Source organism: Botryllus schlosseri, chromosome 16 (assembly GCF_051294905.1).
Source record: "Botryllus schlosseri isolate E-star chromosome 16, Bs_hap1, whole genome shotgun sequence".
Lineage (NCBI taxonomy): Eukaryota > Metazoa > Chordata > Ascidiacea > Stolidobranchia > Styelidae > Botryllus > Botryllus schlosseri.
The window spans coordinates 19551721-19575664 of NC_137251.1; the positions used below are offsets into that span (position 1 = coordinate 19551721).

The 23944-nt window shown below is 41.6% G+C and overlaps 1 protein-coding gene across 1 annotated transcript; it reads right to left on the reverse strand.

The window, feature by feature from the left end:
* Window positions 1-7044: 7044 nt before the first annotated feature.
* LOC145458261 (putative thiopurine S-methyltransferase) lies at window positions 7045-7907 on the reverse strand. Its single transcript, XM_080336586.1, has one exon. It carries the CDS (start codon window positions 7817-7819, stop codon window positions 7151-7153), a length of 669 nt encoding a protein of 222 aa, XP_080192712.1. The 5' UTR covers window positions 7820-7907; the 3' UTR covers window positions 7045-7150.
* Window positions 7908-23944: the final 16037 nt, after the last annotated feature.

The following is a 23944-nucleotide window of genomic DNA, read 5'->3' on the forward strand; positions in this document are numbered from 1 at the left end:
GCGATGGCCGAAGGTGATATGATTTCTTCCAGTTGGATTAGGCAATGGGCGTTGAACGCGACTTGAGTCGTGGGCGAGATTCAAACATTTGTTTTTCACCGGAATGCTTCATAATCAAGCCAATATTACGGATCGCAGAAGCCATGTTCTAGCGCAGGGGTGGGCCACAGAAGCGTTTGAGGTGGGCCACAAAGCTATTTATAAAATTTTAGAATTAATGTAAGTTTTTTGTTATGTTAAACGCTAAAAATATATTCATAAACCTTTTCACCCAACTCTGATGAGACGTAGTGGCACATGGAGTCAGCATGTACAAGTAGAAAACGGTAGGGTCAAACGGCGGCTATATCCACTGGTTATGACAACCTGCGGCTAACAGCAACTAAAATAATTTCGAGTATATATAACTGGAAGGTAATGCTGAAGTAACCAAGTACTCGGGCACGGTCATATGCCGTTGAAAGGGGTGAGCAATAAACTAGGAATGAGGTGTAATTGATGTATAGATTTACAGTACTTCGGCAGGTCGTATTATTGTAAGATAAAAATTGCTATAATTGCAAATTATAAGCAACTTCTGGTGAAGGTAGACTGCACCACCGCAACGAATCGTACTGGATTGAGGATTTATAGCGGAGCGCATTAATCTATGGAGTCGGTTTAAAATGTCCGGCCTGGAAATCATACGTAAGAGTCACATGAATTGATTGTACCATTGGATTGAATATTCTGACTTTGCAACTTCAGTTGGTTTGGTACAAGACATATTCTAATGTACGGTACATTGTACTGTACAGCATAGGGGAGACCGGGGACAATTGTAACACTTTTCGTATTTTCCAACATTACGTGTTCTTCTCGTGGAAATTTCACTTCCAAAGTTTTATACAAAGAAGTCAACAACTCGATAGTTGATATGAAAACTAAATTGGAACTCAATCAACAATCAATCATGGAAATTTTGGGTCGCAAAAATCGCTGCTCAAATGTTACAATCGCCCCGTACCCAGGGGCAATTGTACCACCCTTGCGGGGCAATTGTAACAGTGGTATTTATGACTAAACACAAACTGAATGAACAACGAAAACGGAAGCACAAATTGCAATATTGCATGAAACTAAAGGAAGAAACGTTTGAACGCCCGATCGCATTTATGGCATCTGAATGCAAAATCACCCTTCGTGTCTTGTTCAAGCTTAAAGTGTACAAGAGAGACATTCATTCCATCATCTCCCTACACATATTCGGCCTCTTCTACCAAGGTTCTGTTGTTCAGCGGGCATAATGGGTTGGTCATTCGGTCACCTGCGAAGGTGCGAAACCGACCTGGCTAACATATCTTGGTTGAATGGGCCGATGATAGTATAGTAAAACGAGGACGCAACATTGTGTGGCGTCAAAGCTATAATGACATTTATCTGTGCTGTAGAAAATTAACATAAATTGTTCACATCAAATATCAAAATGTAAGTGGGTCATGATCAAAGTCAGAGGACGAGAATTAAGACATGACTATTGAAGTTCGACACACCAAAGTCGATCAACATGAGAAAGGGTGGTTGAATCACGAAAATAACCGAACCGTCAGATTCACATCACCACTATTGTATGGCCGTTTCGACAGATGATCATGTTAGAATTGGTATCGCAAGGCAGTATCTGTTCTGGTGAACTTCTGGCTGTTGCAAGATTATTCTGCAGTAGATGAATGGTAATACCAACATATGAACAAAGACATTCAGAATTGATAACATATTGTAACGGGGCAGAAGTAACAGAGTGTTACGATTGCCCCTGACACGCTCGACCATGATTTTTGTCTCAGTATGGTACCTTCCCGGCGATGCAAGTCCTATTCTTTCCACCACCACGGTAGACTATAGTAACATTGTTCCAGCTACACATATTACGTGGTAACTACTTGAGGTACTATTCGTCCAGACAAATTATTCCAGACCAGAAAAACTTTACTCAAGGGTCAAAAATTTCGTTTTTTGCAAATTATTCCGGGGTTTCGCATCGTAGCTCAACGTAACTCCAGGTATATTAGGAGAGATAACTACTGCATGCGCACTTAAAATATCAAGCTGATTTCTCCATCCTACTAGCGGTGAGGTCGATTGTTACATTTGCCCCTAGTTACATTTGTCCCCGGTCTCCCCTACATGTTAAAAACGTCTTTCTCCACTTCTCTGTGGTACCCCATTCATTAATGAATTGTTTTAAGCTGATACAGAATGATTATATTATTCCCCACAATAGTGGAACTAAAACCCCAATCGTACAGTGGATGCGGGGATTTGATCATTGTGTTTCGCGACGCGAATGGAGCAGCGGACGATCATAATAATCACAGGAGATTTAGTCTATGATCTACCAGGGTCGTAACTGCCGCACCCAAACCCCAAATTGGGGGAGCTCGAATAGTCCCAAGATTACTTCGTTGGTCGTTTGTTGGAGGATATTTATTTAACCTGAAAATTTTCGTCGCGCTTCGCGAGAAGTCTAGATTTAAATATCATCAGTAAATTAAGAGTAAAATGCGCATATTTTAGAGAAATAGGCATATCGGCGCCGTCAATTAACATGCATTGAACGGGATTATGACTCTCAGATAAGAGGTGGGCCACAGCACATTTTTAAACCGGTAAATGGGCCACGGACAAGAAAGGGTTGAGAACCCCTGTTCTAGCGTCTAGCCTGCCGATATACCCAACAATGGAGCTGCAAAATACACAGCACAGTAGCCTAACAATGCCATCGATTAACTGGATTTTACAAATTTATAAAATTTAAAACTTCAAACAAAATTCAGATGTGTAGGCCTATTCATAGTAGACCACACTAGTAGTAAGAAAAGGTCGTGCGTTTGCCGGTAATCAATTTTGGCTCGTTCTCTTCGGAAGCAGTGCATGTGTGTTTGCGAATTGTAGCCTATGAAGTCCTGTCCTTTACATACAGATTGATGAATTAGCCAATAGGAGAGAGAGAGAGAGATCAGATTTATTTTCGCCGGCACCATCGAGATGCTTTGACGATGGAGATTCGATACGACCTTAAAGCAAGGTCATCTAGTCTGCACCACCGTATTTTTCTCCTCCACGCTATCCATGGATGCTGAGCGCCTAGATGGATAACCGCGGATACCAGTTTTAGAGTCTTTGGTCTGACCCGGCCGGGGATTGAACCCACGACATACCGATCGAGAAGCTGGACGCATTACCATTACACTATCTCGCTCGAAGAGGCGTAAGTTAAGCCCCTAGAGGGCCTAGAGGAGTTCGGTTGAACCATAGTGTCTTGAATGGTGTCGGCACAGCAGAATCATTCCACTCCGATAACGTTGCGTCATTCATTTCATTTGTTCGAAGTAATTTTATTGCAATCTTTGACAGGTTTGCCGAGCGCCGAATTTCATAAAATGGGTATCAATCGAAAGGTGCCGCTGAACCGATTACGGAATATAAATTCTATTCTGCTCATGGCCGCGGAACTTCCCAAAATCGCCCTCACATTTTGCATCGAGACGTAGTTTGACATTGTGACTAAATGCCGGCTGGAAATAAGATGCCGCATGTGAGGACCGACGCGGCGAGAATTAGAGTGCGCAATCGGCGGCGCGGCAATGAGCAATGCGCTTATGTAGGTCGAAGTGCAATCGCGTCGTGGAGAAACGTTGCGCTGTTGATGGTTTCATTCCAATAGCAGTCAGCAAATGAGCCACATCTGCGTCGGATATCGTTGTGACATGGCCGACAGCTAGCAACATAGTGAGCGGTGCCTCATCTTCCCCATCAATTGTGTTGTAGTTCCTGAATTATTTCCGGCGTAAGCCAGTCGGAAATCGGCATGTTTAATGTCATAGCTACCTATAAAATGACAGGTCTCCATAAGTTGCAGAAGAATGCGCGATAATTCTTGGACCTTGATGGATTCTGTGAATCAATTCCTAGCCTGACAAGTCGAGGAGAGGTTGGTGATATTTGCTCGCTCCTTAACCGAAGCGCCTGGAGGAAGTATCAGCAGTGTAACGTTTCTCCGTGACGAGACTGCACGTCGAACCACAAGCTAATTGCCGTGCCGCCGATTGAGCACTCTCACTCTCATCGTTGCTCACTTGTACTGTGTTTCTGAGCTGGAAAAAGATGCGAAACCACGAAAAAATAACGAAAGCACAGCCGCTGGTAAAACGTACTTTCATAGTTTTGACTCGAGTCAAATCCGAGTCCAAGTCGGTGAATAGAAGGTATTGTCCGAGTCATAGTGTTGCGACTCGAGTCCGAGTCCAAGTCATTGTGTTCACTGTTCAGTTTCCAGTTCAATCCGGTTCAACCCACTTTTTCAACTCTGATCGAGTGATATAGAATTGCTTGCATTCACAATATCGTAGTTTTTCCTGAGTCAAAACAGTTTCTGGCCCTATTTTCCAAGTATCAGAACTGATACACGAAATATCAATAATGTGGTGACTTTACTATTCTTCGAGGTTACAGTGAAATGTTTGTCTTGCAGTGTTGCGATGACTCGAGTCCTGACTTGACTTGACTTGACTCTAGTCAGTTTGCAAAAATGACTTGACTTGACTTGACTCGGCGCTTCAGAAACGTGGATTGACTCGTGACTCGTAGCAAAATTGACCAGTCAATTTCAAGTCATCAAGTAACTGGTGTAAAATGAGGCACTATATCATGTTTATGTTCTGATTGTTCGCGATACGCCGGTGCAACCAACCAGTCACTCACTTATTGTACGTTTCACTGATCCTCAATTATTAATTACATCACGAATAAATTGACCACAAACGAAATGATCACAGCTTACGTGGATATACTAGAAGTAGACTAATCTAATAATAGCAACGTATCTCTGTCGCTCAGGCAGGATTGTAACCAAGTCACAAGTCAATCTCACTTTTATAGTTTTGACTCGAGTGAAGTCGAGTCATTTTCCATTCACCACCGAGTCAAGTCCGAGTCCAAGTCAGCTAAAAGAGGGTCGAGTCCGAGTCACGGTATTATGACTCGAGTCGAGTCCAAGTCATCGTGTTGGCCACTCAGTTTCCTGTCAAAATCTTGTTAAACCCAGTCTTATAACTTTGTTTGGTGATATCGAATGGTTCGCATTTATAATGTACTAATTTTCCTCACGTTTAGCAGTTTTTGATCGCATTTCCAAGTACCGCAGTACCGATAGACGAAATCCCAATAGTGTGGTAACTTTATACTATTCTTCGAAATTACAATGAAATATTGGTCTTGGACGTCTGCTTCCCGAGTCATATGACTTGGCTCGAGTCATGCGCAATGACTCGAGTCCAAGTCGAGTCAATACACATATTGACTCGAGTCGAGTCGAGTCATTTCCGTATTTTGAGAAAATGACTCGAGTCAAGTCGAATCATCAGAAAATCGTGACTCGAGTCATTACAACCCTGCGCTCAGACGGCCCAGTGCTTACATTATGGAGTGCTCACCTTAACCAACAGTCTCTTTGTATGATTTAAATATAACGAATATAGTTTATGCGTTTATATTCTCGCAGATGTGTAGAGATGGGTAGTGCATTGTACCATATCAATTTGTGTCAACTTCTCCATAGGCTTCGTATTCGATCTTCTATTTTGGCTCACGCATTTAATTACCCATTCTACCAGTTCTAAGTGTGCGCGAGCGACACAACGCCTTTTCGCATCTATATTTAAATTTATATTCGTTATTTGATTCAAGTTAAATGACCAATCAATCTGTCTTTAACACACCCAGGCAAACGTAATGATTTTAAATCCTCCATCACACATACTTCGAAAATTCAATTGGATTTGAATTGTGACTCGTGATTCGACTCGGCTTGACTTGACTCGAGACACCTCCAAAAACCGAGTGACTTGACTCGAGTCATCTTCGCAAATCGATTGACTTGACTTGACTTGACTTGATCTCAACACAGCAGTGTCTTGGCCGTCCTAGTCTCGAGTCATATGACTCGAGTACAAGTCAAGTCATTACACAAATTGACTCGAGTCGAGTCGAGTCATTTTATGCATTTGAAAAAAAAATTACTCGAGTCACCAAAAAATCGTGACTCGAGTCGTTTCATGACTCGATTCATTACAACCCTGGTGAATGACTCAGCCAAGTCATATATGACTCGACACATTCTATATAACTCGTTCAAGTCTCATACATCAGGTTCAATGATTGAAAAGATAGGCCCCGAAACTGTCCTTTATCTCATTAAATGTTTAGGGTGTGAAAAATGAGTGTAATATGAATCCGAAGCCTTCAATATCCCTCAGGGGCCTCACAGAAGTGAGTTGAACCCACTGAGCCATATATACCTGACTTGAACTCGATACTGAATAGTAAACAAGTCACAAGCCACTTTTCATTCAGTGTGCAAGCCTCCTCTTTACATCGCCTACAGGCCAAGGTTCTGATTCCAATAACTACTCCAAGTCGTTTCGACATCTTCCTATCTTCTCATTGTATCGCAATGGTGTATTGAACTGATCAAAATTGCTAATAAACCGAACCGAACACTGTGTCTTGGACACCGACTCAAGTCTTAACGCTATGACTCGGACTCGGCCCGTTGTTCTTTCATTTGGACTAGGACTTGACTCGGTGGTGATTTAAATTGACTCGACTTGACTCGAGTCAAAACTATAAAAGTCATATTGACCTCGGGACGTGGCTGTGGATTGTGTTTCGTGTGTGTGTTTCGGCATCGTTACTGTTTCCTGCAAGTCGCAATGCAAGACTTCGTCGGTATACGCTCTAATTTGAAGTTGCGATCTATAATTATTTGTCGTGGATAAGTTTTTTTTTGTTCTGTCCATGCACTAATACAGCATCGTTCAGAGTCGGGATAGGGAATCACTGATCTAACGTAAACTATAAAAGTCATATTGAACTTGTAATATAAATAATGAGTCGACTTTGCGTTGCCTGCCGGGTGCCAACTGCCAATACTGCCAAAGGAAAAGAACTCTGTGCAGTGATAAATCTGAAGTAGCCTCTGCCATACAATGAAGACTGTAAATATACATGTACATAGGTTTCCTTTTATTCTTATCAATATTGCTTTTAATTATTGAAGGGTGGAGGACGCTCATGGAGGAAACCAAACGGTCAGCAGCATCTTCGTCATTTATGCTTTTAACCGAAGGATCGACGTGTAGATAACGCCATGCTCATCTTCGTACGTTTTGAGTGCACTCACATCGAAATGAGTGAAATCATTCGCTATATCTTCCATGGTCATGGAGAATGGCGGCCCGCAAGCAACAGGCCTGCCGAGTTGACGTGTTTCCAGTAGGATTCTACCTCCCGTTTTCAGCAAAGACCGAACGACACTGCAATATGCATTGCGACGAGACGGATACGTGGAGTTGTACCCACCACGGTCAAACGCGCCGTCGAACTGACCACAAATTTCAGTAGTCATGCTGAACACGTCGCCCTGGTATATTTTAATATTCTTTTCGTTGGTGCAATAGAGAACGAACGCTCCTCCTTCCACATCACTAGTGGTGTACGTTAGTGAATTGTCCCTGTGAAATTCTTCAATGGCGGTTTTTGCATATTCCACACCAATTACTTCGTGTTTCATATCTGCCAAGTAGATCATATCGCGTGTTTTGCCACAGCAAGGCACATACACTCGGCTCCCAATTCTTTGTTTGGGGAACAAGACATTGTGGTTATTTACAAGAGATTCCGAAAAATTCTTCCTCTGGAAAATTGGTTCCGTGGTTGAATCGATCCAATACGTCTGTTCCCATTCTTCCTTCGTTGCAAGAATATTGCCAGATAGCATTTCAAGTTACAATGAAGAATTTGGCTTAGACTGGGGTGACAATAACAATCAGCATTTCTATTCATGTAAAAGTATACTGTAGCTATTTCTAAGACATACCAAAACTACTTCAAGCAGAAGAAATGGTGGTTCACTAGCTAAATGAGTTGCCAGGTGGGTCGTCCTTCCCCTTGGCGGCGGAGAAAACTTGACTTCGGAATTCACAGAACTCTCAGAACTCCGACTCCAACAGTGCTACAAACTGACTTCAAAAATTATGTACAAAAGTGACGGGTAAATGACTTTCATATAATTATTAAACATATGCAAGCATATTATGAACGATGGTATGCAAAATTGTTTCATTGTGGCACAGCTTGACATACTCACTCTGCAATTAACATGGAAGTATTCATTTCGAGATATCTCATTTTCATAGGGTATAAGTGTTTTGTAATATCGACAAGCCACGAATACTCTAATATGTAATAATCATTCAAACATGACACATGTCGTGCATGTATAATTAAAATGTAGATAAAAGCAATAGAAATGTAGCTCTTCTATGTATGAGTCAGCAGTGACAAGAAACAAAATTTAGGGAGTACTGAAATAGCATACGTCCACATGCACTCAGTCAAGAATTCATAGACTAGGATTATACTTGCACTCTTTCCTATACATTTGTTCGACCTAAGCGGCTGAGCTGCTTAATAGAAATATTTTTGATTTTGGGAAGCGGCGTTTGGTTATATTTGCATCAATTTTACAAGTGATGTTGTCACTTACAAAACCAGGCGATGTTTATCATACTCTTTCACAATATAATGATATAATTCCAAAGAATTGCACCAAAATGTGACTGCATCAGTATATAATTCTGTATTGGTCGCGAGGATGGAACTTGCAACTTTCTTCCTCTATGCACCAGGATTGCAATTTGCCAGAGTCCAATTTTATCAATATCGTTACCAATAACAGTGATTGTTGGTAGGCCTACGTAAAAATCAATACAATACAAATACAATTGTTGGTACCTACACAAATCTTATTTTAATAATTATTAGTAATTTTAAAAGACCTTTGAAATCTTTTGTTTTCATACTAAAGAAGTTGGAAACGGAGTCAGGAACAATTTTGCAAACTCTGACCCCAACTCCAGCCAGTATTTTCTTCCGATTTCGACTCCGACTCCAAGGCGTGCTAAAAAATCTTTTGAGACGCTGACTCCGACTCCATGAGAAAAATTAGCGAAACTCCCACTCCGACTCCACAGCCATGCTAAAAACTATAGCGACAAACCAATATTCGGGAATAATTTCGATGTGATGTAACACGACTTGGTTTGGCAACTCTACTTGAAAATATTCTTACCAACTTCGCGCCTACAGACACTCATATACATTCCGTCATATATGTTATGCCGTTCATCGATACCAGGGATATTTTGAACTAGTTATCCCTTATCGATACAAGCGAATATGGTACCGTACAAGCTAATTTCATTTCCACTTACAGTATCAACTCCAAAACTGATGTTGCGCGGCAACGCACAGATATACCTCAGAGTAATAATTTGGTTATACATGAGCTTTATGTGATTGTCATATAGACAACGAAGAATCCAGACATCAAGCGCGTTGGCTAATCCTCGTCCGACTATTCTGGGGCCGGCAACCTTTTGTGTGCACCGTGCCAAAATGTCAAAAAATGTCACATTAATACCAGCTTGCGTGCCAAACATTCAATTAATTAATATTTAACGTTTCAAGAAAGGAGTACCACCAACTGTTTTTCTGCAGTTGGCAACGGCATCCGCTACGCCAGTGATTCTTGAAAGGAATAAATTTTTGTCACTGCCGCATCCGACCTATTGCTGTACGTACATGTACGTAATATTTACATAGTTAATTTTCAGTCGCGCAAGGATAGATTTTCTGTGGTTGATTTGGTCGTTTGTAAGTCCACTGTGTTCGGTACCATATCCAATAAGTGACAGACCAATCAGTGTTGTTACTATGATATGGTCTGATAATGATGAAAAATGTCCCCACACCCGTATCATTCAAGTCGGTTTGGTGTCACAATAAGGTTGGACTGACACTAGATTTGTCTACAAAGGTCATGTTAAAACGGTAAAGATTGTCGTTGCTCCAGATATCTTGGAATCACTTGCACACCAGACGAAACTGAAAGAATATCTCCTTCCAAGGTACGAACACTATTCCAAATTTGCACTTCAACACTGGGCTCATAATTTTCCTTGGCGGGTCTCATTTGATACGTGCAGCTCAAGCTGCGGGCGCTGGTAACTTCGGCGCCTCGACAGTTGACACAGTAATGTCGAGCGTTTTGGCCAGCAAGCGGCGTTTATTTTGTTTCAAGGTTTTATCGCCGCCAATCATTTTGGCAACGCATACACCGCAAGGGAGTCGTATGGTCGCATGTTGTCCGAAACGGTTGCCCGACATATGAGCATGCGACACAATGGAAAACGACAGTTCAGCATGGAACACATCAGCATGCGTCACTTCAGCATGTGACTGTATAACCCTAAAACTTACCCTAACCCGAAACATAGCCTGACCTAACCTAACCTAGCCTAACCTAACCTAAAACCTAACCCTAACCCAACCATAAATCCAACCCTAACCTACCCCTAACCCGTAGTTTAACCCACATGCTCATGTGTCGCATGCCAAATTGTCGCATGCCGAAGTCTCGCATGCTGTAATGTCGCATGCTCTTTGCTCATATGTCCACGGACCGTCCGAAACATTATGTCTAGGTCGTGTCTTGTAAAGCGTGAAAATGCCCAGCGCCGCCCAGCATATAATAATTGCGCTCAGGTATAGGCTGCACAGTGCACTGCACATGCACAGTGAACACTCGTAGAGTCGTAGACTGAAGCATTCAAACGGTTTCATACGACATTCGGTTGGCGTTCTTTCATAACTGCTAGTACGATTGACGGATTTCTGTACATTATGTATATCTTTTAAAAGCATTTTCTATATGCATATATAATTGAGGGTTCCCACATTATAATCAAGAAATCAGGGACTAATTAATCGCACGAAACGCGGAAAAAATTTAAGGTAAGTCAAATCTGCCCCAAAAGACTCTATTTTATGTTGATTTGCGAAATAGTTTTGGATCGACTACGAGCTTTGTATACATTTTGAAAACTTCTGTTTCACTTTTTGCAAAAACATAGTCTCAACTCAATACGTCGTTTGCGTGAAATCATTTGGCGTGCCATGAAAAATGCCTCTCTCTCTCTCATTCGATCAAGACACACATCCTGTAATAAATATATAATTTGATTCTGGCAAGTCATGCATAAGGGATGGTGTGAACCTCTGAAAGGTTCAGGTTCGTGTGAACGCGAACCATTTTGAAAGGTTCTGTGTGAACGCGAACGTGAACCTCATGACGTCACGTGACGTCGTGTTGCTATTTTCAGTCCTACAATTCAGTGTAGCGATAGCCTAGATCAGTGGTTCCCAACCTTTTTGTCTTCATTCCCCACTTCAGATTAATTCCGAGCCTTCATTCCCCACCAGGATCGTAACAGCTTTCGTCAGCCCCCCCCCCAAAAAAAACAGACGTTAGTCTTGGGCTCCCACAGAGTGATAACTCTAACCCCAAGCCCCACAGAACCCCCACAGCTCCCTGAGCCTGTACGCTTTTTCCCCGCTACTTATCAGCTACATTGGGTCTACTGTTTAGTGCAGAGGTCTCAAACACGCGGCCCGCGAGACCATTTTGTGCGGCCCGCGACGGCATTTTGGATTTCGAAGTATTCGAAAATATTCAACTACCAATTTTTTTTGATTTGAGGACTTAAAATTCACTCTAAAACTACTCCAGAAGCCTGTAACTACTCATCAAACTTCACTAATACATCACTTTCAAAAGTTACCACGCAGTGGAAGATCAACTATTACGTGACATTACTTGTTTATGATGGTAAAACATGACCCGTTGATGATTCGTGACTGAAAATTGTGATTTGGACTTGGACGCGACTTTCTGTAGAAGTAGGCCTACTCGTCGCGTCAGAGAAAGACTTTTTTGTGACTCGGAATGCCGTGACTTGGTACAACCACGCACGCAACAAACCATGGTGTCCTATATGGTGTGGACACAAGCAAATCTCACGGCTCAGTGAAATTGGTGTACGTCACACTTTCCATTTGGCCGAAGGCAATTTGACGGTAATTTTTGACCGGCTTGTCCAGCATTAAATTTGATAAAACGGGTATCAATCGAAAGCTACCGCGGTACTGATTGCAAAAATATAAATTTATTCTGCTCGTGATCCCGGAACTCCCCAAAATAACCCTACAATGATTTATTGTTAGTGAGTTTGGTATTGTGACGCAGCAATGACGTCTGGGAGCAGGTGAGGAGCACCGCAAGCTGCAAGCGTATTGGCCATTGTTGCGCAAGCGATTGAGCATTCACACTCTCACTCTCGTGCGCATTTGCTCCTGGGCTGCTCAGACGGTATGGTTGCGTCACAATACCAAACTCACTTACAACGCAACACTCGAGGCTTATTTTGGGGAGTTCCAGGGTCACGAACAGAATAAAATTTCTATGTTCGCAATCAGTACCGTGGTAGCTTTCGATTGATACCCGTTTCATCAGATTTAATGCTGGACAAGCCGCTCAAAAAATTACCGTCAAATTGCCTTTGGCCAAATGGAAAGTGTGACGTACACCAATTTCACTGAGCCGTGAGATTTGCTTGTGTCCACATCATATAGGACACTATGAACAAACTATCAAACTGGTATGAGAAATAGTAAAATATCAAAAGGTCGTAGCTTGCGTAGCGTAGCCTATTTAGATATCTAAGCAGGTAGGTATGGCAACCGCCATTGGCATTATGTTGCCCCTTTGATGTATAGTTGGTTACATCCCGTGTCATCTTGGGTATCTTTATATATGTTATTATCGCCAATTTAATATGGCGAGTATTAACTAGTCGTAGCCTACGCTTCACAGCTGTAACACCAATGGATTCTTCGGCGATTGCACAATGCACATTTCTATTGTTATGGCACAATATCAATTATGCTCAACTTGTTATTGATCTGTTCCAACAATCGAAGGTAAAATCAAACGCTGATTCTTTTTGACTTCGGTAATGAAATGGTCAATATAGCCAAGTTATCAGTAGTAGGCCTATGCTCGAAACCCAGAAATAAGGCCTACTTTGAAGTACATTGAATTCCCCTATTATTGGTGCTGCGGCCCGCGGCGCCATCAAAAAGTAGGAAATTGGCCCGCGAGCACATTTGAGCTTTAGACTTCTGGTTTAGTGCGTTGCCCTATTTCTACTAAACGCACGAAGCGCGAAAAATTTATATAATTCATGTTTGAATCGGTCAATATGATGGGGAATTGCATATATTTTGATATCAATATTTTTTCTCTCTCTGCTCACGTAATCAGATTTACCGGTAGAGCTGAGTGAGGAGTGCTGGAAAAGGTAGGACCCCTAAATAAGATTTAAACATCTTCGGGCGGACCCGTTGGTATATTGACTTCCTTACATTATGCTATTTCGTAACCTCCTATATCTGCTACGTCAAAAGATATGGAAATTGCCAAAAGTAAAAGGCATACACGATTTCGAATTGGTATTGCTTTACTTGCAAATAATTTTTCCCTGCGGGATGGCATTTGTTCTGTGGGGTTATGAACGCCAGGACAGGAACATTCGGCGCCAGCCATTTAGCCGCCTTTTAAACATATATGTATATTGTATATATATCGAAGTTTTCGATCACCACCAGGGCATTCCTTCTCGGCCAAGGTCTTCTAGCTGCTGATCGTTCTGGCATACTTCTCGGAATGGCATGTTACATGACCTATAACTTTATATGCCTTGGTGCGTCGTGGCGCAGTAATGACCGACGCCGAAGTCTCCATTTCTATAAATTCTACGTATTTTTGTGGGGGAAGGGTACCCAATAATCAAGATATTCGGCAATGTTAAATCGCGCCAGCGCAAAATATTTTTGAAAAAGTGGCATAACTTTCCAAACAAATATTCTATAATTTATGTTAATTCACGAAATAATTTTGGGCCCCTTCGAGCTCGCCCCCCCCCCAATTGACGGGTTTGGGTTGCGGCAGTTACGGTCCTGTTCCCCACTACCTAACACTTTTCTCATCACAGAGCAGCTATTTGCTGGTTTGACTACACATGACGCACAACCACACCAGTACGTAAGACAATCGCCTTTAACTGCAACATAAGACGTATTGTGAACCGATACCAGTAACGCTGAAAATTTCACGAAAGCGTTTTTTCACGTCAAACTAGTCGTGCTGGATGCGTTTGTGACGCCATCATTGGCCATCCAGAGTTAAAAATGAGGTTTTGCGAACAATACGAATTATAATTATGGATACGTATATTCCAGAGCAGTTAACTGGTAACGGTAATTACGCATGTGTATCCGTGAATATGTAGACTGTCCTGTATATAATTTTGAAAAAATGCGTCTACTCCCCACCAGAAACCACTGAATTCCCCACCAGTGGGGAATTCCCCACCGTTTGGGAACCACTGGCCTAGATTAATGTACAGTTGTAGACGATACCTAGCGACGACTCGTGCCACATAATGCCACAATGCCGAAGGACATATTGACGTTTTGAACGTCGCCAAATGTATCCACTGGAGCAATCAAATGATATAATAATCCCCTAAAATAACTATCTTCCGTCGCTTTGCCAACAATTTCGACGAGAACTTGCAAAGGAATATAAGTTTACACCTTAACGGTCTAGGCCAGACCGGACAATGTTTTCGGCGTCCAACTATCGCTACCTTGATATTGAGCATAGTATAAAAACCAGTTTCTATACTCGCTACCGATATTATCCCATTTTAACAAGTTATACAGCGGTAGCCAACACCCCAATCGCACGGATTTGGTTTATATGGTACAATAAACATAAACATATTAAATCAAGAATGACCCTGTACGCCTGCTGCATTTTTTACATCAGATCACGATATCAACTTCATTGAGTGGTTGAATAAGCATCATACGCAGACTACCTTAATGTTGTGTGATTGCGGGTCAAGCTCACAGCAGAGAGTCACTAAATATTCGAGCAAACTTTTGTAACAAAGCAAGTCAAATTTTTGAGATTGTCAAGGTGCATGATCGTTTAGTGCTGATTTCTTTGCTGCAAGCGCCAGGCATATGGTGGCCTGCAGTTGAAATACAATAAATTTCAACCAAAGATGTTATGATAAAGTGAAAATTGTAATATATAAAAAAAAGGTTCACAGTGCGGAACCTACCAAGGTTCGTTCGTGAACGTGAACCTCTAAAATTCAGAGGTTCACACACAGAACGGGAACGTGAACCTCACGTTCACACCATCCCTAATGCATACTGGCTTGGGGGCAGGTTGCGCCGTGCCTCCCATGGCAAAATTTACATATAAGCGTATTTTCGGAATTGGATGCCGTTACTAATTGCCGGAGCCATACGACACCATCAAAAGAGCCACATATATGCCATATATACGTGACATCGATTCCCGACCCCTGCTCTAGAACTATACGCTGCGATATCCATGGAATATGAATATGAGAATGAACATTGGCAATGGACATGGACGATATAAGTAGTACATGCCTCATTTATACATCCTGTTCGATTACCTTTTCCGCTACTTTGTGTGCGATTAATTGAAGCATCTCCTGCGGATGCTCTGCCAAATTCGATGTAGTTGTACTTGGCGTACTGCACAGATGCTGTGTGTATTACGACAAAACATAAATAGGCTATACCAGCGCTTTTCAGCCTGTGGGGTGTTACGCAACTACGCACTTGTCCGGATAAAAGGAATTCCAGTACGCGTGACAAGCATGCGGTGCGAATGAGTGTGGATAACAATCGTAAACATTGCTTTTTTTCTTCTGGATAACACCGTCGGGGACGATTGGGACGCTTTAGTATAGAGGTGTGCAACGGACAGGTGCGGGTGCGGGTCTAGATGCAGTGGCATTTCGAGTCCAACCCCTTCCGCGTCGGGACACATAAAGATATGAAGTTTTGGCCGACATGCGGTTGAGCAAAGTGTGGTCCCAAAACATCGGCGGCCATTAAACCGTGGCCAAAATTGACAGTCGCTGGTTGGCGAAAACCTCCGAGATGGATGTGTCTGGCTGAGAGCATGGTCGGCAGCAAATAGTCCGGTCTTGGCAATGTAAACAGACAGTGGTATAAATGCGACCACAGAGGATAATGATGAACCCCAATTTGAAATCGCATGCGTCAGACGTTTCATGGAGTTTCGTTGCGTGCAACTGTTGCCCGCGTTCTCTATGTCATGCATGCCCGTAATAACGTAGAATACTATATAATATTACAAATGCAATTATTTTTGGCGTGTGAGGCTTTGGTCACGAGGGGCCATTAAAACCAAAATTTGGGTCGCGTTCTAAAATGTTTAAGAACCACTGCTTTAAGGTTATGGAACGTCTATGAACTTTCAAATTACCAATTGGTTGGTTTGTGCGGATGAACTTTGTTTTGCGCAAGAAGAGCGGGTGGTGCTCAAAAAAGTTTAAAGCACTGGGCTATATGAATATAGCATCTTATAAGGCGGTCGCAAAATTTCATTGATCACAAAAATACCAAGTACAGTCGACTCCGCTTAATTCGGACACTTTGGTCAGGGTTGTAATAACTCGAGTCATGCTGAATTCGACTCCAGTCGCAATTTTTCATCGACTCAACTGGATACGAGTCATTTTTTAAATATGGAAATTACTCGACTCTACTTGCGACAATTTGTACATGACACGACCCAGTAATAGATAGACATTCCATAGGATTTAATTCAAGTCTAATCCATTACTATCGATACTTGAACAATATTCCTGGAAACTGTCTTTTATCTGTTTGAATAAGCCTGATCAGATTAAAACAATGATTATGTCGTTTTTCAACAAAGTAAGTTGAACCTAACTTAAACGCGACAACGAACAGTGAATACAAAGACTTGGATTCTGGCTCGAGTCTCGACACTATATGACTCGGAGTCGACCATTTGCTTCCTGAATTCTACTTGGTCTTGACTAGTTGGAGAATAGAAAATGACTCGACTTGACTCGCGTCAAACCTAAAAAGGTAAGATTGACTTGTAACTTGGAACCTTGTGCTTGGTTACAACCCTGACTTTGGTCCTCTCACTTCGACCAAATTCAAATAAATTGTTCGTTTCGTGGGCATGCTCAAAAGCAGGAAACGCATCAAATAGTTGACGAACGCAAAAGAAGGCGTCTACAAGATGGACGCAATTGTATCTAAGTAAAAGCGACTTCATAAACAGATGTGGTAATGTTATAGCTTTCCACCCGCCTTGGTCTGGTGCAGTGGTTTTATAACTTTTTCGACACGCCCCCCTTGATGATAGCGTCGTATCAAAAATTATTGAAAAGTGCAATCAGAATTTTTGCAATCCCACCGCATTGTGGCATGGAAGGTGTTATGGCTGTTGAGATACTTCTAAAGTATTGAATTCGGAATATGCATAGAGCATATAATTACGAACTGAAGGCAAATCGCGCAGAGCACGAAAAAAAATCCAGTTGTATATTTTGGTAAATATCACCATGTGCAATGGTAGCACGTAATACATTGATAATTTAGCGATTTTAATGCCTAATCCCTTCTATTACCCCTCTTGAGCTTAGCTCAAACGTATACCTGACCATAAGGTATATCAAAACCCATTGGCACAGCTACACGCCTTCACCAGTTACACTTCATTTAGGGGCATCTTCGGTTCGGTATCGCTGAAAATCTACCATCAATGTATGGATGGTACGACGCAATTATCACATTTAATATCGAAATGTAATTATGATCATTGCTATTGTTAAAACTTGGATGTTTCAGCACACATTAAGATCGTTCGCCCCCAGTTTGGAAACCACTGGCATAGTTTGTTTTGTTTTATTCATACACACAGAGTCTCGCTTATCGTCTATACCAGCGGCGGGCAACATACGGCCCGCGAAGGGATTTTGTCCGGCCCGCAGACTGTTTGCCGTCTTACATGATAATGTGGCCCGCGGCCCCATAGTCTGCCGAGATTTCCCACTACTTGCTTATACTATGTTCAATTTTGGTGACTGTATGTTATTATATACGTGTATGCGCATTGCGCAGCGTGCGAGAGTGGAGCTTATACGCGTAAGTTCGTCGAAGCGAGAATATACATTTATCGGCATTTACGATGTACTCAACCCTAATGTCGTTTGTGGTAATCATGGTGTTTGTCGACTACAATGGTCATTTACACCAGGCTGATATTTCTTATTTTTGATTCCGTAACTGCCGACATGTAGCACGGCACACTTCTCGGCTTTTGTGAGACACCGCTTATGCCAGTGGTAGCCAACTCTAAACGGGTCGCTGGCCACTATCCAAATTTCGTAGGGGACGCGGGCCGCTTGAATTCAATATCGAGATTAATTAGGCCACACAGTTGAACAACGACGCTATCTCGTCACCTACTCAACCCTAATGAATTGATATCTTTGTAAATTTGGGGTACTGGACTTATCGAACGCCTTGAAATCTTAATTAAGGATTGCACCGTGTGTTGATTGATCAGAGAGAACCAGACATGGTGGCGCCTGCATGACAACACTATTCTCAAATCCACATTGTCTTCGTCATTATCGGCGTGAAATGGCTGTAAAGTGACATTGCTGTCGTTAAAATTTATTCATTAAATACGATTTATTCCTTGTGTATGAGGATAAATGGGCGAATAATGTATCGATTCAGCAATCCGGCCCGCCAAGTACTTCATTTTCCCATATCCGGCCCGCCGACTGGAGAAGTTGCCCGCCCCTGGCCTATACGGTCATTTGCGCCACGACATTAATTTCAGTAATTTCAGTTCATCAGCCCTTTGTAATGTTTCGAACGAGTTCCATGCTCGCTCTCTTTCATCATCTGTTACTCTCGTCATTCCTGCGACCATAAATTGCACTTTATACTGCCGACTTTTGGCCCGGCTCACCTTCACTCTGGGCGTTGGAAGCACTGCTATGGCAGTGAGGTCAGCGATGAGGCGCCCAGCTAAACTTCCGACACATACAAACTTGATAGAGCTGAGACTCGAACCAACAACCATTGGTGTCGTGACGATGTCGCTTATCACACTGCGCCATTCGCTTCCCCAACTGGTATAGTATTTTCAGTTCGGGTACCCGATTCACAGCAACCAGCCCTCATTGGATTTGTCCTAGTAATTAGGTCTCTTCGATACCGTAAGTTGCTGTACGTTTTGGAATAGTAAATTTTCCTCTGATAAGATTTTAACTTCTACCATATCATTATTTCCACATTATCAATCTAAGTTATAAGCTGTAGAATGTTACATAGAAATTAAAATTATTAAAGCAACTATTCACATGCGTTATACTTTACAGTTTTATTCAGCGCTATGTAATACCATTCTTTGAAATGCTGAAGCCACATAAAGTTGATCCGGTGCTGGAGTGTCGCAAACTATTTTTGCCTTTGATAGGTTGCCGCAAGGCCAGAAAGGTTGAGAACCACTGCTACGACTTTAGTCGCTTGAAGAAATCAATGCGGTAATGTACTATTACAAATTATTTTGCTTTATGATATGTCATACAAAATTGATACGAATGTCTTATTTGATATAAATTGCTCGCCTAATATATTTTCAATAAATACTTCCATATAAATTACAATATTTTAAGAACACATACGCCTAATCCATAATGCAGATAAATAGAGCTGTGGAAAATCGTGTACTCGGGTGATTCGATCCGATTCTAGTATTGAGCTTCGAGTCTAGCTTTCGATTGTCACCTCTTATGACGTCACTACAGTAACTTTTATCGAGAAAGACATCTATGCGTCATTACCAAGTCTAATGTATAACACACTAATCAGTAACGGCTCATCCTTTTCCATTTTGAGGGAGACAAGAGTTTTAAACTATAAATGAGTACGTTGAAATTTGACACAATATTAGAAAACCACCTTCCCGATTTCTACGGAGTCCGGGGTATTTTTGAGTCAGAAGTTATACAACAGTTCGACCACATGTATTTGCATTATATTATTTGTGTTGCTATTATAATGTCTAAGTTACCATACGCCCTTTAGGAGGATTTGTCCTCCTTTGTCAGGTTTTTGAAAATGTCCTCCGAGGACGCCTAAATGCCCTCCTTTTTGGCAATTCGTCCTCCTTTACAGCTTGTAAAGATTCGAGTCTGGCCATAAATGACGCTTAATAGGAAATTCGTGGTTCGGTTGAAAGAGACAACCTTTTTTTTAGTCAACCCACCAAATATTACACCAAAAATGACTAAATCGGCTGTTTTCAGTCTTGATCAACTAACTTTTCTGATTTGGCAAAAGCGTCCTCCTTTCCCGATTCCAAAATATGGTAAACCTTGTATATAACTATATCTTTTGGTCCCCGCGCTTTCCTGGAAACCCTGAACAGAATGTGCGCTTTCTTGCCTTCTCGGAATTTGGTGTCGCTGTCACCGACTTATTACTACCTATGACTATAGTTGAAACGCAGTATTGCCCGCGAATGGTAATAAGGTGGTATTTTAATATGTTGGACATCTGGTATGTCACGGGTTTATCGTGAAATTATTATTATCAAAAAGGTTCAACTTTTGTTAGAAATATGCTGGGAATGATATGCATTCTTTTATTTACTCATAATTGTATTATGGACGGTTCAAATCGCCTGCCTGGCTGCCTGGTCGGATGCGGCCCGCGGGCCATACACTCTCACCGAATAGAGTGTGCGCCCAAATGGCCGACACGGGTATGGTACACCAAAAAGGGACCTTATACTCAGAATTATATAGCGGTCATAAGACCTATATGCTTACGTGCATACCTTTCTACGTTCCTGCATGCATGCACAATTTGGATTAAAATGTTGTACTCGAATTATACCGCGATGTAAGTCTGAGGTAGGTTCTATGGTTTCGCGTGCCATGGGTGTATATTATTCACACGCGTATATCAGGGGTGGTGCACGGGGGTGGAAATGCACCGTCCTTTCACATATAGTGTATGTTTGACACCCCTGCTTCATTCCATCGTTGTGTGAGAAGTAGGGATAGTGTGAACGTGAGGTTCACGTTCGCGTTCTGTATGTGAACCTCAGAAATTTAGAAGTTCACGTTCACAAACTAAACTTGTTAGGTTCTGCACTCTGAACCTTTTTCATATAATAAAATTTTTCACGTCATTATAACATCTTTGAAATTTCAACTTCGGGCCACTCTATGCATGGTGCTCACAGCATAAAAAATAGACACAAAACGAGCATGCACCTTGCTGAACTCAAATATTTTACTTGCCTTGTTACAACGGTTTGTTTCCGTTATGGTGAATATTTAGCAGAGGTGGTCAAAGTAGTCAAGAAAGCTACTCAAGTAGAAGTAGAAGTAGCGATGACAAAATCTACTCAAGTACGAGTATAAGTACTTTTTCCATAAGCAACCTAAAACTACTTGAAGTAGAAGTAGAATTGACTGACTTTAAATCTACTCAAGTAAGTAAGTAAGTAAGTAGTTGTGAAAACGATCGTAATTCGTTCGCAGGTATTGTCAAAAGGTGCAAATGGAGCTATACGAAAGGTGCAGAGCTTGATTCATATTGATGCATGCCAGGAGGTATCCAATTTTCGACAGCATAAGCATTCGTCTGCATCATGAGATGAAAATGATAGTATTGATATGGAAATGCGATACTAATCCTCTGTTTAATCGAACAGCACGTTTAGAAAATATCATGGTATGGCGCCCCCCCCCCCCCCGCATAATATGAGGCCCATAGTTTAGTCGAAGAGCAATACGGAGAAGTTGTATAGAATACGGTGTAAAAACTTTGCGCGATTAGTAAACGTGAATAAAAGATTTGGTGGATCGTAAATATGCCATATTTTGTAGCTTTATATCCGGAAATCAAAGGCATTACTACACTTGCTTTTATACTTCAACATGTATGTTATCCAGACAAAAGAACTAATATTATTTAGAACTCAAAGTATATGATATTGGGAATTGAAAGTGAAACATATATACTACTTCTTAAAGCGAAAATGTATTTCATGTCTTTAGTCCAGAAAGTTTCAAATGGGGTATGCTAAAACAGCTCTTAAATTAAAAAAAAAGTCAGAATCCACTTTTCCATATTAGTACACGCCATGGACTGCTAGATTACGATATGATAAGTAAACGCTAGATTGCGAAAAATCAGTTTCAAACGTTATGATGAGCCATATAAAATGTGATGAAATATTTCATATGGGCCAAGGGCGACAATGCGGTGTGAACAGAACCACGCCAACCCGCTACCTAAATTATATTTACCGATACTTTCGTGGAATCACTATCCACTGAGCGCGACGAAAATTCCGGGCTTTACTCAACTTTTATGAAAATTAAATGTTGAGACTCCTCGAAAACAGACCCGAGAGTCTGATTGGAGGATTAAACTACTTTTACTTGACAAACTGAAAATAGCGAAAAGTAAGTAAGTAGTTCACAAAATATTACAAAGTATAAGTAGAAGTAACGAAAATAAGATCTACTTGAGTAAGTACCAGAAGTAGTGGAAAACTACTTGATATTTAGCGACCATCTGCTCTGAGCTTGACCCACAATCACACAACATCTAGAACCAAATACGCTACATCATTGAAGTCAGTGAATCATGCTTATTCAACCAAATAAAAATATTGATATAGAGAATGCATAGTTGTCTAATGTAAAAATCTATCAGGCGTACGGGATCAATTTTTATTTGGAGTGTTTATTGTATCATAAAAACCAAATCCGTGGAATTGGGGTGTTGACTTTACTGTATAACATGTTTATGGGGTGATATCGATAGCATGTATAGAAAGCTGTTTTACACTCTGCTCAATATCATTGTAGCAATAGTCAGACGCCGAATACAATGTCGATCTGCTCTAGACCGTTAGGCGTAAGTTTATATTCCCTTGCAAGTCCTCGTCGAAATTGTTGGTAAAGCGACGGAAGGTATTGATTTTATGCGGTTATGGTAGCATTTCTTCTAGTTGACACATTTGGTGATGTTTAAAAAGTCAGCATGTCCTTTAGCATTGTGGCATAATATTAATATTGTCTTTGTCGTCGCTAGGTATCGTGTACATGAATATATCACTTGACTCAAATGAAGGGTTGTAATTAGTAATATGACGTGACGTCATAGGCTCACGTTCGCACTCACACAGAACTTTTCAAAGAGGTTCGCGTTCATACTGACCCGAACCTTGCAGGGTTCGCGCCATCCCTAGTGTGAACGTACTCCGTGCGTAGTAGAGAAGAAGCGTAATGCTGCTAGAAATATGCTAAAAGCTCACATTGTTTTCATATCCTCCCGCGAAAGGTCGCTTCCTAAGCTAATACTTTAGGACATGCAATGTAAATATCACTAGTGTGATGTCACACCGGCCTGTAACGAAAGGGCGTGTGAGAGAGTCCATAAACTCATTATAGACGCACCATTACCGTACAATTTAGCATGTAATGCCTTATATTAATTTTGAAACTCCTAAAACAGTAAAGCTTGTCGCCGATTTATTATCGCCGTGATAACCTTATTCGCACTCGTCCCATTAAGACAAATAGCCAGCTGGGGTTAGTCGAGCTTTATTCTGAATAGACAAAAATACGCTTTACGGCCAGGTAATAAACGTACACAGATATAAATCTTCATTTCCGCGATGCCAGGCACGGGCTATTGTCGTAAACGATTCCCGATGAGAAAGTGCAGCCTAGAACGAAGATCCCACGTTTATGAGTAATTCCATGGTTCACATCGCAATCTAGTGGACTGAAACCGTCGCCGGCTCGAAGCATTTGACGTTGCGAGAATACTGCAACGCCGGTATATTTTCGTCGAGATTTGGAAAGGGAAGTGTTGCTTTACGTTCATAACCCGCAAGCGTCTGCGGCACCGGTCTGATGAAACCGCAAAACGCCGAGAGAGGCGAGCAGGATAATTGCACGCCGTACGCCTTTCAACGTCTGCCGGTACTGATGCGAGATTA